This window comes from Notolabrus celidotus, chromosome 3, assembly GCF_009762535.1.
Source record: "Notolabrus celidotus isolate fNotCel1 chromosome 3, fNotCel1.pri, whole genome shotgun sequence".
Lineage (NCBI taxonomy): Eukaryota > Metazoa > Chordata > Actinopteri > Labriformes > Labridae > Notolabrus > Notolabrus celidotus.
In genome coordinates this window covers 27283516-27299057 of record NC_048274.1, presented here as the reverse complement: position 1 = coordinate 27299057, position 15542 = coordinate 27283516, and the positions used below count along the sequence as shown (strand labels likewise).

The 15542-nt window shown below is 37.6% G+C and overlaps 1 protein-coding gene across 1 annotated transcript; it reads left to right on the top strand.

Moving 5' to 3' along the window:
• The first annotated feature begins 4201 nt into the window (after positions 1-4201).
• gnb5b (guanine nucleotide binding protein (G protein), beta 5b) lies at positions 4202-15202 on the top strand. Its single transcript, XM_034680463.1, has 11 exons — positions 4202-4486; positions 6394-6530; positions 6685-6726; positions 8526-8602; positions 9022-9154; positions 11754-11897; positions 12026-12117; positions 13247-13295; positions 13707-13803; positions 14061-14227; positions 14606-15202. Exons 1-11 carry the CDS (start codon positions 4381-4383, stop codon positions 14615-14617), a joined length of 1056 nt encoding a protein of 351 aa, XP_034536354.1. The 5' UTR covers positions 4202-4380; the 3' UTR covers positions 14618-15202.
• Positions 15203-15542: the final 340 nt, after the last annotated feature.

Genomic DNA, 15542 nt, shown 5'->3' with positions numbered 1-15542 from the left:
TGAACCTTGAACCTTGATTAGAGTTAGTCAATCTACATGATATAGCAGTTATAGGGAGGAAATCCAGTACACACACACACACACACACACCACACACACACACACACACACACACACACACACACACACTTCGCTGATTCATCTTCTCAACCACTGTTACAACAAGAATGGGATGCAGTATGGTTTCAGGTAATCCTGTTTTAGGAATATCCTGATTTATGTACATGAAACCTGCATTGTGTGTGTGTACAGATTACCATGTAAAAGCAACTGTCCGGGCCCTGCAGACCTATCTGAAGCATGGAGGTAAAATGAGAACAGAGTTGCAGCTTAAACACTTCACTAAGAAGCTTACTGTTCCTTCTCTGTACTGCTCTGACAATCCTCTTCAGTGGAAAACCTCCTCTCAGGTCTCCAGAGACAAATACCTGCTGGACAGCCGTGTAAAAAAATTCTCTAGAGAGGTAAGATTTTTTCATTCATAAGGGGGAATTTTTTGGGTGTTTTTTTTTTTTTTCCAACTGATCATGTGTTTTCTGTGAAAATCTGGGGTTATGTTGCGGACTTAGCCATTAAAATATATCTGGAGCTTGTACTGTGTGTCATTTTTGATAAGCCAGCAGCATGTAAAACTAAAAAAGAGAAATCCTATTCAAGAAAATGTAGACACAGTTTGACAGCAGGATATATTTTCAGTTTATACACAGTTTTTTCACTACAAAGTCAATATGGTTAACAGGAGTAAGCTGTACTGTAATCAACAAGTTAGTTAACAAAGAATGAGCATTACCATTTAACATTAATATATTACACATTTGTGTTTAAAACATAAGGATTGATGCAGATACAACTACATTATAGCACATTTTTTTACTTTAACGTACCTTATATACAGATACATTTTAGTATTAATGTAACGTCTAAAATGTGATTTTGACCTTCTTGAAATAATGATCAAATAAAATCTGCAGAGCACTTTCTGAAACAATAAAACATATTTTAGAATAGAACAGGAACCATTTAATAAAATTTTAAAAAAGGAAATGAAAAATAACTTGGAGACTAAAACATTATGAATACAAAATAATAATTAATTAGTTTTTAAACGTTGCTTATAAATCACTTGAAAACAAGAAGTGTTAAGTTTCAGCATCTTTTGAGACGTAGAACAAAGCAGATGAAAATATCCTAAGGATGTAATGACATTAGCACTAGCACTGCGCACATTAGCACTGACATTAGTTTCATTACTATATTTTTATATCTTTATTTGGGAAAATTTGAAATCAAGTATTATTTCAGATAAAAGTACACTGAAAAGATGTGGTGTTGAATCTACTAAATTGTATTATGTCAAGTTGTTACATGAAATACATTTCTCTAAATCCAGATATATCTAAATATTGGATTTAGAGAAATGTATTTCCTACAACAACTTGACATAATAAAGTTTAGTAGATTCAACACCACATTTTTTCAGTGTAGATCACAGCAATAGTTATCTATGTGCTGTGAAACATTACAATTAGTTATGTTGATCATGTACTGTGTTGGGACAGTTTATGCACGGTTCCCAGAATAGCTGCGCTGCTCTCCTCTCTTCTCAGCTCAGAGGATCAGGCTCCAGTAGATTACCAACGACTTATCTCCTAGTACATACAGACATCCACACACACACACACACACACACACACACACACACACACACACACACACACACACACACACACACACCACACACACACACACACACACACACACACATCCACACAGTGACCGGCCAAGTGGTCACAGCCCAGAACAGAAATGAAAGGAGGTTCAATGGTTTTGTTTTCTACAGGTGTGTTGGTGATCCTCTGCAGACATGTGTGACCAGACGTTTGTGGCGGTCACCTTTGGCCCCTGTGAGAGCTGTGGGTTGGCCAGCCCCTTAATGAACATCTACATTAAGAGTGAGGCCATCAACTACTGCTCCTTCTGTGTGAAGTGGTATGTGTTGTTAAACTCTCATAGTATTTTCATTTGAGTGGGAGTTAGTGGTAGCAAGATATTTATCTAGTTAAAGTTGAATCATGCACATCACTCTGTCATACAATTAATTGACAGATATATTAATTAAAAACTTAAATAAAATGCATACAGACTCCTTGGGTTTCAGTCCTGTGACCCCAACACTATATTGGTGACAGTATTTGAAAGTTACAAGGACAAGTGTGTAATAAATGTACCTCCTGATTTGCTTTTTCTTCAGCAGCTCAGTTATTACTCTCTGTCCTAAAGCATGTCTACATAAGAGTCCAGTTGTGTATTATTAATGAAAGTAAAGAGTAATAGTAATTGTAATTAAACTCCTCAACATCAGGAGCTGATCAACCTTGAATCTTTTGATACTCTGATCCGTCTTACTCCACATCAAAACACCTACATTTGATGCAGTGATAATTTTAGAGGAAATTTGAATGCTCCCTATAGGCACCATGAGCCAGTCCGATTGTTTTATAGGTTTTAAGTGAAGATACACTACCAGTCAAAAGTTTGGAAAAACCTTCTCATTCAAGGGTTTGTGTTTATTTAATTATATGAAACATTGTAGATAAATACTGAAGACATCAAAACTATGAAAGAACACATCTGGAATTATTAAATTAACAAAACAGTGTTAAACAAAGCAGAATATGTTTTATATTTTACATTCTGTAAAGTAGCCCCCTCTCTCCTTCATGACAGCTTTGCACACTCTTGGTATTCTCTCAGTCTGCTTCATGAAGTGGTCTCCAGGAATGGTTTCTAATTAACATGAGGCTTGTCAAGAGTTAATTTGTAGAATAACTTGCCTTCTGAATGTGTTTGAGACCATCAGTTGTGTTGTTCAGAGGTAGGGTTAGAACACAATGGACAGCCCTGTTTGACTAGTGTTGTAATCCATATTATGGCAAAACCAGATTATGTTATAGTTTTGATGTCTTCAGTATTAAACTACAATGTTGAAAATAATTACAATAAATAAAAACCATTGAATGAGAAGGTGTGTCCAAACTGTTGACTGGTAGTGTATATCTGTGGTTTTATTAATTTAATTTCTCAGCTAAATATTGTCGTTCAGTTTGCATTAACTCAAAGGTAAGGGCACCTTGATTAGGCTACTTATTTTTCACTGTACTTCTGAATAAAATAGCCATACTGTTTTCATCACTAGAGCAGCATTGTTTTACTTCCATTTATACCATCAAGGTGTCACAGCATATCTTTAGCGTAGTATGAAAGCTAACATAATAGCCTATTGATGAAACTACAAGTGTAAGGTTGGCCTAATAGAATAGGCCGGATTTAAGAAAGGCAATAAAGAGACATTTAAAGCTAAAGGGTCATTAAAATGTGACCCAATACCAATATGAAATGTTATACATGTAAAGTGTTCAACAATAATTGAACTACAGGATATATGCAAGTGAAAGTCATGGCCGGCCTGTGGCATAGGCAGCATAGGCAAATGCTCGGGGTACCAGCCATCCAAAGGGGCGCTGCTTGCACCCTAAATGAGTGAGGAAGAAAATGTGAAGATAATAGGAAAAATAATATTGTTTTTTCTAATATAATTTGGGGTTAAATTGCGGAGTGATGCCAGTATACATTTAAAAACTTGTTATTCACTTGTGGTTTATAAAAAAAAATGCAAATCAGTTCTTGAAGTCCATAAGTGTTCATGATTTACCTGTTTTCGTTTTGTTTTGGTTGTTTTCTTTACACTTTTGAAGCTTAATTAGATAGAAAATGTAGGCTAGGCTGAAATTACAATTTTGCTTCTGGCTTTTCAGTCATCATTTAATATATGACTGTTGCTTTGTTGAAAGTGTCTGCACTGTGAAAATGATTGTGTTAATAATGACTGAATAAATTCTACTACTATTAAATTATGCATTTTTAAATTGTATTTTTCCCTGCTAAATATCAGTGTTGTTACCGTTTTATTAATGTTCTTTTGGAAGTAATTTTTATTTTAAATTAAGGAAACCTGTAAGTTGTATGTCAGTTTTCTTTAGTGTAAATGTGATGTGATTGTTGGAGTTGGTTACAATACAAGGGGCAGCAGTTGAAATCTTGACTAGGGCACCAAGTCGGTAAGGGCCGGCTCTGGTGAAAGTATGCATCACAAAGAGCCTGCGGTGCTAGTTGTATTGTATTCGATGGAGGGAGGAGGGGGCTTAGTACGCGCAGCAGCAGCATCACTGTCGCGCTCCAGGACTGTCTCATCAGAGAGTCCCATTCCCCTCTTAAACTGCCCTGTCTCTCCCCGTGTCTCCCGCCCCTCTTCTTCTCCCTCCTCTGTTCTTGTTTTCTGAGTGTTTTGTTTTTGTGTTTTGTGGTTGTCTCCCTCTAAAGATGGCCTGTCAGGGGCTCCAGAAAGGGGAAACCCTGGCGTCGCTGAAGAAGGAGAGCGAGACTCTGAAGAAGCTGGACGAGCGGAGCAAGCTTACCGACGTGGAGTGTAAGTGTCCGGACATTCGTTAACTAAAACAAGACAAGGCATATCACACCTCTAAGTCAGTCCCTTGACTTTTTTAAAATATAAACCACGAGTAAGAGTTTAACAGCTGGCAGTCTTTATAAAGGAGGAGTCTGTTTGTTGTTGTTGTTGTTGTTGTTGTTGTTGTTGTTGTTGTACACTGATAATGACTTTGTTACTACCTTCTGTCAGTGTTGGTAGCTATGAATAACTAAGAGCATACAACCCGAAAACTCTCTTTGAACAGTATTTGGAGGAAAAGTACTTCTAACATTGCTCAAGTTGCTTCAATATATCAGTAATTATCTGCTACTGTAAACTTCTCTTTCACTGTGCAATAAAATGTGTGAAGGAGGCATTCAGGAATCTAAAAAAATCGTACATTTGTGATGCCAGTTTTTGAAATGAAAGATTAAGCTGCTTGCCTTTGCCGTTCATGATGGTTAGGCCTCAGAAAGACTCTCTGGGGTTTGGAATGTAAAAGAAGACAGAAAAAGTAGCTTACCCCTTTGAAAAAAATTGAATGAGTGTATCTTTTAGTCATGACCATTAGTTTAGCACGGTGGCCCTGAAGGACAAAATACATTTACAAAAGATGAAACAATTTTATAAAGTTGGAGACAAATTTACATTTTGGAAAACATTTTTACAATTTTTAAAACAAAATTACATCAGCAAAACCCTTTTACCAAGGCAAAACAAAATTACATTCAAGTAAAAAATTGACAAAAGATGAAATACTTTTACCATTTCTGGAAAAAAAATTAACATTTCATTTTTACAGAAAGAGAATGTACCAAATACTGGAAGTGATCCGAAAGTGATCGAGTGAGGGGTCAATTAGTTTGTTTTGATGGAGAGAAACCAAACGGAGATGGACATGGTTTACATATTAGGACATCCTCAGGTCTCAGAGAGAGGTGTCAGACCTCAGATTAAAAAGCATCATGTCTTCGCACAAGCTCCATCATGTCTCCGCAAAACCTTCATCATGTGTCAGAATTCAGATGAAACGGCCTCAGACCACATCGCCTCAGGCTAAACAGAGTCAGACTAAAAGGAGTCAGACTTAACTGTAAAAATGTTTCAGCTTTTGTAAATTTGTTTTCTGAAATGTAAAATTGTTTTCGCCTTGGTAAAAGTGTTCTGCTAAAGCAATTTTGTTTTATAAAATGTAAAATGTTTTCCAAAATGTAAATTTGTCTCCAACTTTGTAAAAGTGTTTCATCTGTTGTAAATGTGTTTTGTCCTTCAGGGCCACCGTAGTTTAGAATAGAATGTTGACTTAACTTAAAGTAAATTCCGACCTTTGTAAGTATTATCTTTTATTATTATTATTATTATTTTATTATATTATTATTATTTTATTATTATTATAAACCTTTATTTAACCAGGAAATGCTCATTGAGATTAAAATCTCTTTTCCAAGAGAGTCCTGGCCAAGATAGGCAGCAGCACAATTACAGAGTTACAATTTTACAATAGACATAGATACAAATTTTATGTGTGTCATTAAACCTCTCATTAAAGCAGGAGGATACTGTTTTGAGTGGTTGAAGTGGAGCTAATTTGTTACAACACTGTTTATACACTACTCAAATATAAAACTATGAATAATAATATATTTTTGTATTACTCTGATATTAATTTTAATTATTTAGAGACTTTGTAAAAAATGTGCGACTGAGAAGAATGAGAAACGCTTTCCCATTGACCAAGAATCTGAGGCCACATCTTAGAAATACTTGTTTTAAACATGCATTGAAATTTTATACTCAAACGTGTGTGTTTGTGTGTGTGTGTGCGTGTTTGTGTGTGTGTGTGTGTGTGTGTGTGTGTGTGTGTGTGTGTGTGTGTGTGTGTGTGTGTTCGTGTGTGTGTGCTTCAGTGCACCAGGTGGCTGAGAAAGTCGAGGTGTTGGGTGCTCTCTCCATAAAGACCAGGCGTTTGCTGAAGGGTCATGGGAACAAGGTGCTGTGTATGGACTGGTGTAAAGACAGACGTCGTATCGTCAGCTCTTCACAGGTGAACTTCACCTGCCTTCATGCACACACATACAGATGGTTCATAGTTTGTTGTGAGAGGGTTGTATAATGTTTTATCAATTTCTTATGACTTCAAAATCCTTATTTTTATGTTATTTGACCACACAGTAAATCCTGTTTTTTGTCTATTCCAGGACGGTAAAGTGATTGTCTGGGATGCCTTCACTCTCAATAAGGTGAATAGAGGTCTATCTGATGCTCGTGTGCTTGTGTAAGATGTAACTTAAGTTGTAAATGACCATTAATGAAGTGACAGAATATTGAAAGCTCTATTTTTTTCAAGGATATAAGGATTAAAATTTTACTTTTTTTTTTTACACCTGGATTGAGAGCATAAATGTAAACAAGTCCTTTTATCTAAGTTTTGGTAGACAGTGGAGTGTTTTAGTAGTTTTAGTAGTTTTAAGTAGAAACTCAGTACTTCATTAACTAACACACAAATAAATTAGGTAATTTATGATGCTACGGAATCATGGCCATGGAAATAATTCCCCAATACTTAAAAATACACAAGACTGAACTTGATACGTAATTGATACGCTCATCTGCTCCTTTGTTTCAGAAACTATATCTTCTTAATATCTATAACATCAATATCTCTGAAATATGTTTTTTTTTGTATAAAATACAACGTGAAGAGATTATCCCTTATCACTTCAAGTCTTACTTCAAATTAAATCCACAGGTCCACTCTTATTCAACTCGTCAAACTTTATTTCTTCATCCTCCTAAATGTTTTACCTGTAGAAGTCAATTCTCAATACATTTCAGGGGCAGCAAATTCTGGAATATCTATTCCAATGTGGCGAAAAACCGTTTATCTTTAAAATGTTATAAAGGATGCTTGAAAAAACTTCTAACCACTGTTACTTAATTATACTCATCATGCTCAACTATATACTCAGAGACAGGTATCCATACACATCCTATTTATTTTGTACTTTTGAACTCTGTTGATGTAATAACTGTATTTATTTATTGATGATTTTGTATATTTTTATGTTATTTTATTTTTAGTATCAATTGTCTTTATATGTGTCAATTTAATATTTTTTATTATTATTTTTTGATATTAGAACACTATTTGAGTGGAGGCTTCAAATAATTTCTCTGAGTTTTCTGCTTTCTTCCTGTGGAGTATATTATTATCTTTGCTCTTTTTTTTGTGTATTTTCTTTTAATTATGCAAATAAATAAGCAAAACATAAACAAACATACTTCTATTATAAATTCACCCAACAAGTTCTGCAAACTCTACCTCTAACGCTCAGCCTCAAAAGAAACCTTTTTTTTAGCTAAGTCAGCGGTTTTTCTTCTGCAGTGGGACTTAGACTTGAACAAGCTCAAAGCATTTCACAGAAACACAGTGCTTTGTCTTGTTTATCTTTTTACGTCAATCATCACAAATCCAGATGTTGCGTTTAATGTCCATCCCAAAGACTGCAATGCAGAGACAGTTGGTCACGCAAAATGAATAGGGCGGTTATTTCCTGGGGCTTGATTGCCCAATTTAATCTTACCCACTTCTCCGCTCTGTTATGTAAGAAGTGTTGTGTTTTTCCACTCATGTCCTCCTCACCATATGCATGAGTGGTGGGAGGGTGGGAGGGTCACCCCCTACTGCCACAGTCCTCTGAGATAGAGGCCACGACACGGTCACATGGAAATATGCGTTTAAAGATTATCTATCCATCTGTCCCTGATGTGTGTGTCTGAGTGCACTTTAACAGCAGCCGGCGTTCAGCCTAAATTCAACCATCAGGCCTTTTGATGGAGCAGACATAACCACAGTGAATATAATCCCTATTAATTCACATCATATCCATGTTGACTGCAGCTGCACGTATAAACATACAGTTTATGTGAAAGAGCTGAATGTTCACTCTAATTAAGAAGAATGTTTTGTCTTTCAACAGATAAGAACTTGTTTCTCCCTTTATGTGTGTGTGTTTGTGTTTATGTGGATGTGTTACAGGAGAATGGGGTGAGCTTGCCGTGTACATGGGTGATGGCATGTGCTTACTCTCCTTCGGGTTGTGCTGTGGCTTGTGGGTGAGTATCTGTTTTGATCTGTGTGTCTGTTTTTAACTTAGGTTGAATAAACTGCTAAACAGAAACACACAAGGTTATGTCAGGAGCAATAAGATGAGTTTCTGCTTCACACTCATGTAGACGGATCTTAAAAAACACAGAATAGCAGAAACACACTTTGCATCAAACAGCTGTTTTATGAATCTTTTAATGTGTAACTGTTTGTGTATATATGTGTGCTATCTGACACTGTGAAGTATATTGTGTTTCATTTACTGTATAATATATCTGACACATAATACAACTCACGTTAAGCAGTCATATTGTGTCTGTCAGCTTGGATAAGTAAGGCAATATCCACACCCTGTACCTGCTTCATGACCCCAGATCCCTGATGAGATCCCATTACATGACCTCTGATGTTTTTTTTCCTTTAATAGTGGATTGGATAACAAGTGCTCAGTGATCCCGCTGTCACTGGACAGAAACGAGAACTTAGCTGCAAAGAAGAAATCTGTGGCCATGCACACCAACTATATATCAGGATGTACCTTCACTAGTTCTGACATGCAGGTGAGCAAAACTTTACAATCTCAATCTTTTTTATATAGTGACAAATCACAACAAATGTTATCTTGAGACTCTTTACAAACAGAGCAGGTCTAAACCGTACTCTGTTCTATTATTAACAAAGATCCAGTATCAAGAGAGGATAAGATCCAGTCCCTCTTACAGACAGGACTCAGTCTGATCTCATCTTAATCCACCATGAGCAGAGCACTTTGCAACATTTAACAAGTTACAGTGGCAAGGACAAACTTCCTTTAACAGGCAGAAACCTCCAGCAGAACCAGACTCATGTTAGACAGCCATCTGCCTCAACCAATGATCTGACCCTGAAAGATTTGATAATCTCTTAGAGGATGTTCTGTTAGGGGGGCATAATGAGATAAGCAGCTACTTGATGATATTCATGTTGCTCCAGCGTGACTTGAGGTTTTCAGCCTATAAGTCAGTACACTGAAGTGACTTTGACTTTTAGAGGCACAGACATCATGCCGATGTTGTACAAGGCTGTCTGTTCTGTAGACAGCAGGATGCAAACACAAGTTATGTGATGGCCAGAGCTTGTCCAGGATTTCTCACACCTGAAAGATCCTCTCTAGACCAATAAGCCACTTATTTTCCATATTTCTGCTGCTAGGATCAAATAAATGATGTTAAAATGTATTTTTTTTGTGTTTGAAAGAACTGTGTCAAAGAAATAATATTGGGTTAACGGGACTGTTTATCAGCAAGAGGAAGGCAGGGGCTGATTCAAAAAGAGAACACAAAGGAAAAAGCCTTAGATATTTGCGCTTAATTTACTCCAATCTGGCCCTCAGCGAAGCAGAGGAGCATAATGACAAGGCAGGGCAAGAAGGCAGAGGTGAGGGAGATGGATGGCAGGGCTGAGGAGGGACAGAAAAGAGACAGGGAAGCAGTGGAGAGGGGGGGGGGGGGCACAGTCCTGTGTGCTGGGTTTATTAATGGACACTGAGTGGCTTTTATCTAAGAAAGAGAGGAGCACACTGACCCGAGGGCGGAACATTTAACACATAGCTGGCACGCACATGCATGTTTCCTTCTTGTCTCTCTCCCTCACACACACACACACACACACACACACACACACACACACCACACACACACACACACACACACACACACACACACACACACATACACACACACACTGCCACACTTCTTCTCTCTCGTTCTATATCTCACACACAAAGACACACATGCACACGAGCAGCTTGCAGCCTCAGTACCATTTGAATAGAAAGCTGTAGACTACATTTAAGGTTTTATTTTTGAAAGATCATTTTTTTCTTAGATGTAGGCTCCGTTTAAATGTGAGTAATCAGTTTTTCATTGATGACATTTCTATGTAGAAGCAGTGAGTAATTTAATAAGCACTCTGTGTGTGTTGCATGGATCTAATACATGCTGACATGCAGTTGTCGGTAGAAAGAAATCGGACTAATGCAAAGGCTCTCTTTTAGATCATCAAAGTCCCATCTGTGTGTGTATGTGAGTAATTGTGGCTTGCTGATAATTGCCCCTCTAGTTGAAGCTGGAGTTACCTCTGTGTGCAGGCAGGATGTGGTGTGTTTTGGTGCCTCAGGTCATCCAGCAGGAGCTCTCTAATCAAGCAGCCAGTGGGGATTTCTGATGTCTGCAGCATGTGTCTCTAAGTGCCCATAATCTGTTTTCATCACAGGAATCACTGCTGACATTTTGACATTTTGTGTGCTTGTTTGTATGTGGACGTGTGATGCACAGGGAGCGTTTTCTTTGTTAGAGGGGGGGTGATGACCTTTGACTTATGCGTGTGTGTTTTTGATTGTGTGTTTTTGCACCATGTGTTGAACTAGTGCCATTACAATTAGTCATTTGGTAGGATAGAGTTCTGAAGAACCACTCTGTGTTGCCCATACTGTTCAAATAAACGGTATATCACAGATTCTGACAATACTTTTAGTTAGTTTGAAATAATCACATTTTCAATACTCCTAGCACACCCAGATAACATTTCACTTTCACTTACAAATGCTGTCCCATGATATTAGTTGTGTCCCGTGTTCTCCTAGCTGTCTTTGTTTCCCAAAAAAAGGGTGTTTGAAATAAGATATGTGAGAAAAACATGCAGCTGAATTAATTTATAAAGTAGACAATAGATAACTAAAAAATAATCCAACACTTAATGTGGTTGATGCCATTTTTATGTCATAAAGAAGGCCTATAATGTCTTAGAAATCAGACACATCCTGCTGTGAATGTTTTGTGAATAATTAATGTTTGTTTTATCATCTTCTTATCATATTTCTTTCTTTTTAAGACCAGCAGCACTGATGTTATTATCTTAAAACACACCAATTTACGCTGTAGCCCAGTCCTTGTGGCGGTCCCAACTTAATTCAGAACAACAATTTGTACTACAGTTTTTAAACACTATGAATTTTTAAATCTATACATATTGGAATATTCTGAAAAGGTCAGAGCTTCTTATTTTATTTTGCCGATGTGTTTGTGTTTCCTGTCTGTAAGTTGAACATGTGGTGTGTGCATGTTCTCTTGAATGGCTGCACTCTTTCATGTGTCTGTACGTATGTTTTCTTTGTGATAGCTCTTGACCTCCAGCGGTGACGGCTCGTGTGCACTGTGGGATGTGGAGAGCGGGCAGCTGCTGCAGAGTTTTCACGGTCACACAGCTGATGTTCTGTCCCTGGACCTCGCTCCGTCTGAGACCGGAAACACTTTCGTCTCTGGGGTAAGAGACAGACGAAGTGTGTCATTGTAAATCATTTGCTGATGAGAAAACCATGTGACTTTATAGGTTGTATTCAATACTGAAACTTTTTTTGAATTACATTAATATACACAGTTTGTGTTTTTCAGGGAAGTGATAAAAGGTCCAACGTGTGGGACATGCGCTCTGGACAGAACATCCAGTCTTTTGAGAGCCATGAGTCTGACATCAACTGTGTGAAGTGAGTGCAGCTCTTTGATTCAAACAAGCCTCACAGTGGCTGAATCTCTTGAACACATGAAACTTGTGACAGGTGCTCAGCGTCATAGAGAACATCTGAGGCACTATGCTGCCCTTTAATTCCTCTCTGTAACGAATGAGAGCGGGTTGTGCCCTCACTGTAGACCATGCTTCAGTGGATTTGAATCTAGCTTCATTTTGTCTTGGTTTATGGAAAAGATTTTGATTTAAACCTCCACACACTTCTCCGCCACATCTTAGGCCATATTTCTCTTCTTCAATTCATAATGGAATTTGTTGCAAGTTCAAATTTTAGCCTTTCTTTTTGACATCTGTCGATTTGGGGTTCAAAGGACACAAGAAACCAGCAGCACCAACAGTGGATGACTGGTTTGGAATAATTTTGGAAATATTTAAAATGGAGAAGTTGACTTACTTTCTGAGGATCCAAAAGGACACATTTTATCAAATTTGGAACAAGTGGATTCAATTTATAACCCCAGTGCGAGCGGATTTTGTATGACTCCACCAACAAAGTATTAACCCTCCCCCTCCTTAGAGAATACAACATAAATGTAAGCTCCCCTAGTTTTTATGTAAATAGTTATATATCTGATCGTTTGTGTAATGGATGTATGCAGGAAAATGAGTGTTGATTACTGACTGAAGAGGTGAGGATTAATGTATGTGTTTAAATGTCAAGAGTATAAATTCACCTGGAAAGATAGAGGACAGAAACATTTCGGGACTGAGTGGCTATCTGGACATACTATTTCTCTCTATGCATACGCATATAAAAGACTGGAAAGGGATGAATACAATTATCGAAGTGTTGTAAATTTTGTATTGTTACCCTTTCCAAATAAAAATACAATTAAAAAACAAAACAAAAAAACAAACAAAGTACACAAGAAAACTGAAGTGCTGAGCTTTACTAAATGGAACCCAATGAAGCATTTTCTGAGCTTGGGGAGGCGGGGTTATGTAGTTGTTACAGACCAAAATCCAGCCTCTGTGACTCAGATCAAATTTTAGAATTTGTAATGATTTTGATATAATTAATCATGTTTCGGTAAGACTGCTCATCCATAAAGTATATTAATAATCTACCTGTTTCATGCATCTTTCAGGTACTATCCCAGTGGCGATGCTTTTGCTTCTGCTTCTGATGATTCCACCGTGAGTCATATCAGCTGTTCGTCAGTGTGTTGTGATGTGTCGGTGCTTTTCTGTAAAACACGTCCTCAGTGCGTCTGTTGATTGATTTATTGATTGAGCTCAAGTGTTTACAGGAATGGTGATCTCATTGTTTATCTGTTTAAAGCACACTTGTGAGATTGTTGCAAAATGAGAAACCTCTTGGTAGGACTACTTGTCCACATACATATCATTAAGAATTGAATAGCATGTTTCAATGCCATTTCTTTGTTTCTATGTTAAATACACATTAAGAAGCCTTTAAATACCCCTGATCCTATTCCTATGGTATACTGTAAAAGTGCCTCCTGTAGACTGCTCTCATTGTAAAATGAATACAGTTACATAGTCAGCTTGTTTCTGTGTTTTTGTGTGCTTGTTGGCATCTCTCAGTGCCGTTTCTATGACCTGCGAGCTGACCGAGAGGTGGCCGTCTACCAGAAGGACAGCATCATATTTGGTGCCTCCACTGTGGATTTCTCTCTGAGTGGTGAGGTGTTCTTTAAGCACTTTCAGTTCTTCTGCTTCTTTAACATATGTGTCTATAATATGAATCTGCAAAGTAAGAGATGACAGAGACGTCTTTTTAATGTATATAATGATCTGTCAGTTTCAAGAAGATATTTTTACTATTTCAAAGAAAAAAGAACTGTCTCAAATGTTGACTGACACTTTATCATCTACTTTCTGTTCTACGCTTCGCACTTCCTCTTTCACACTCTCTCATGCTTGTCTTCATTCTTCCAGGTCGTTTACTCTTCGCTGGTTATAATGACTACACCATTAACGTGTGGGACGTTCTAAAGGGAACTCGTGTCACATGTTTGTTTGGACATGAGAACCGCGTCAGCAAAGTCAAAATGTCACCTGACGGCACGGCACTCTGCTCGGCCTCCTGGGACAACACCTTACGAGTGAGTTGGAGTTTCCCCGCAATGTTCTTTTATATTCCATATTTATTTCCTCTGAACCATCTGAAGTCTTTGTTAATGGTATTTGATTTTGTTATGTATATTTATACTAGTATGTTCAGTGTAATAATGTAGATGTATGATCACAGAAAGTCTGGGACTCATACCTGGATGATGAGAGGGTTTAGAAAATGAAAGAAAAATGTCAGTTGAGATTTAGTGACCAGACATAATCTAATTTGATAAACTTCACTTCTTTTATAAAAATTATAATTACTTAAAGCAGGAACATAAAACATAAGAAGCTGATGCATGTTCAGGTTTTTGTTCTTTCTTTTGTTTTATACTTTGACTCATGTGGTTCTTCTCTTCTCTTCTTAGATTTGGGCGTAGACTTTATGTCACAGTTGTGATCCAGAAAATAAAAAACATCACCAGCATCATGTGCGCACTACAACTGCAAGTCCCTCCCTACCTGAAATTAAACCAACTGCAGAAGTGTGACAAATGGCACAGCTACAATATCTTCTCTGAATGTGTATATATATCGTGGTATCATTACTGAAGGGTGGGTAATGATTCAAGAAGACTGCTGATCATGTTAGGTTTCCCTTAGAGTTGTTAGCTTGATGATGACGTGTCTAATTGTTTCATCATTGGGGCATATATTAGAGGAAATTTGTCAATGTAAAGGTCCAAAATTAACTGTATCAACCAGCAGTGTCAGCTCTGTGTGTAACCCTACAGACAGCATAAATAATTCTTGAAAATGATGTACAGTGAGAAGCACAGCTGTCCACAATTTATTATAGGTGCAGAGACTTGTGTTACTGTGACACTCTGTCATAGATGTTGTCATGATGTTTATCCTATGAGAGACAGCTGTAAAGTGTAGCTACAGGTTTTTCTTATCTCCACATGTATAAAGCTCAGCAGCCTAGGAGATAAATTGTTGCATAAATAAAAGAGATTTTGATTATTTTTCTGTTTTGTACCTTTGTTTGTCTAACTCAAAGCTGAACACCTCAGCCTTGTGTGGCGACGGATCTGTGAAGACTAGATTAGTTGATTACAAACAAAACATTAAATGTTTGGTCCCTCCTCATTGGGACCCCCAGCAAAAGTCTCCACAAGCTCCAACTAATCCAGAACACCTCAGCCAGGATCTTACTCAGAGTCAGAAAACACGAACACATCACCCCAGTACTCCGCACACTTCACTGGCTTCCCGTCACTGCAAGAACACATTACAAAGTCGCTTACATAACCCATCAATGCATCTGTGGAAACACCCCACCATACCTCAAAGAACTCCTCA

Coding starts and splice junctions, on each gene's coding strand:
- gnb5b (XM_034680463.1), top strand. CDS start 4,381: ATGGCCTGTCAGGGGCTCCAGAAAGGGGAAACCCTGGCGTCGCTGAAG. Junction 6,727..8,525: donor ATGCCTTCACTCTCAATAAG/GTGAATAGAGGT, acceptor GATGTGTTACAG/GAGAATGGGGTGAGCTTGCC. Junction 12,118..13,246: donor TCTGACATCAACTGTGTGAA/GTGAGTGCAGCT, acceptor TGCATCTTTCAG/GTACTATCCCAGTGGCGATG.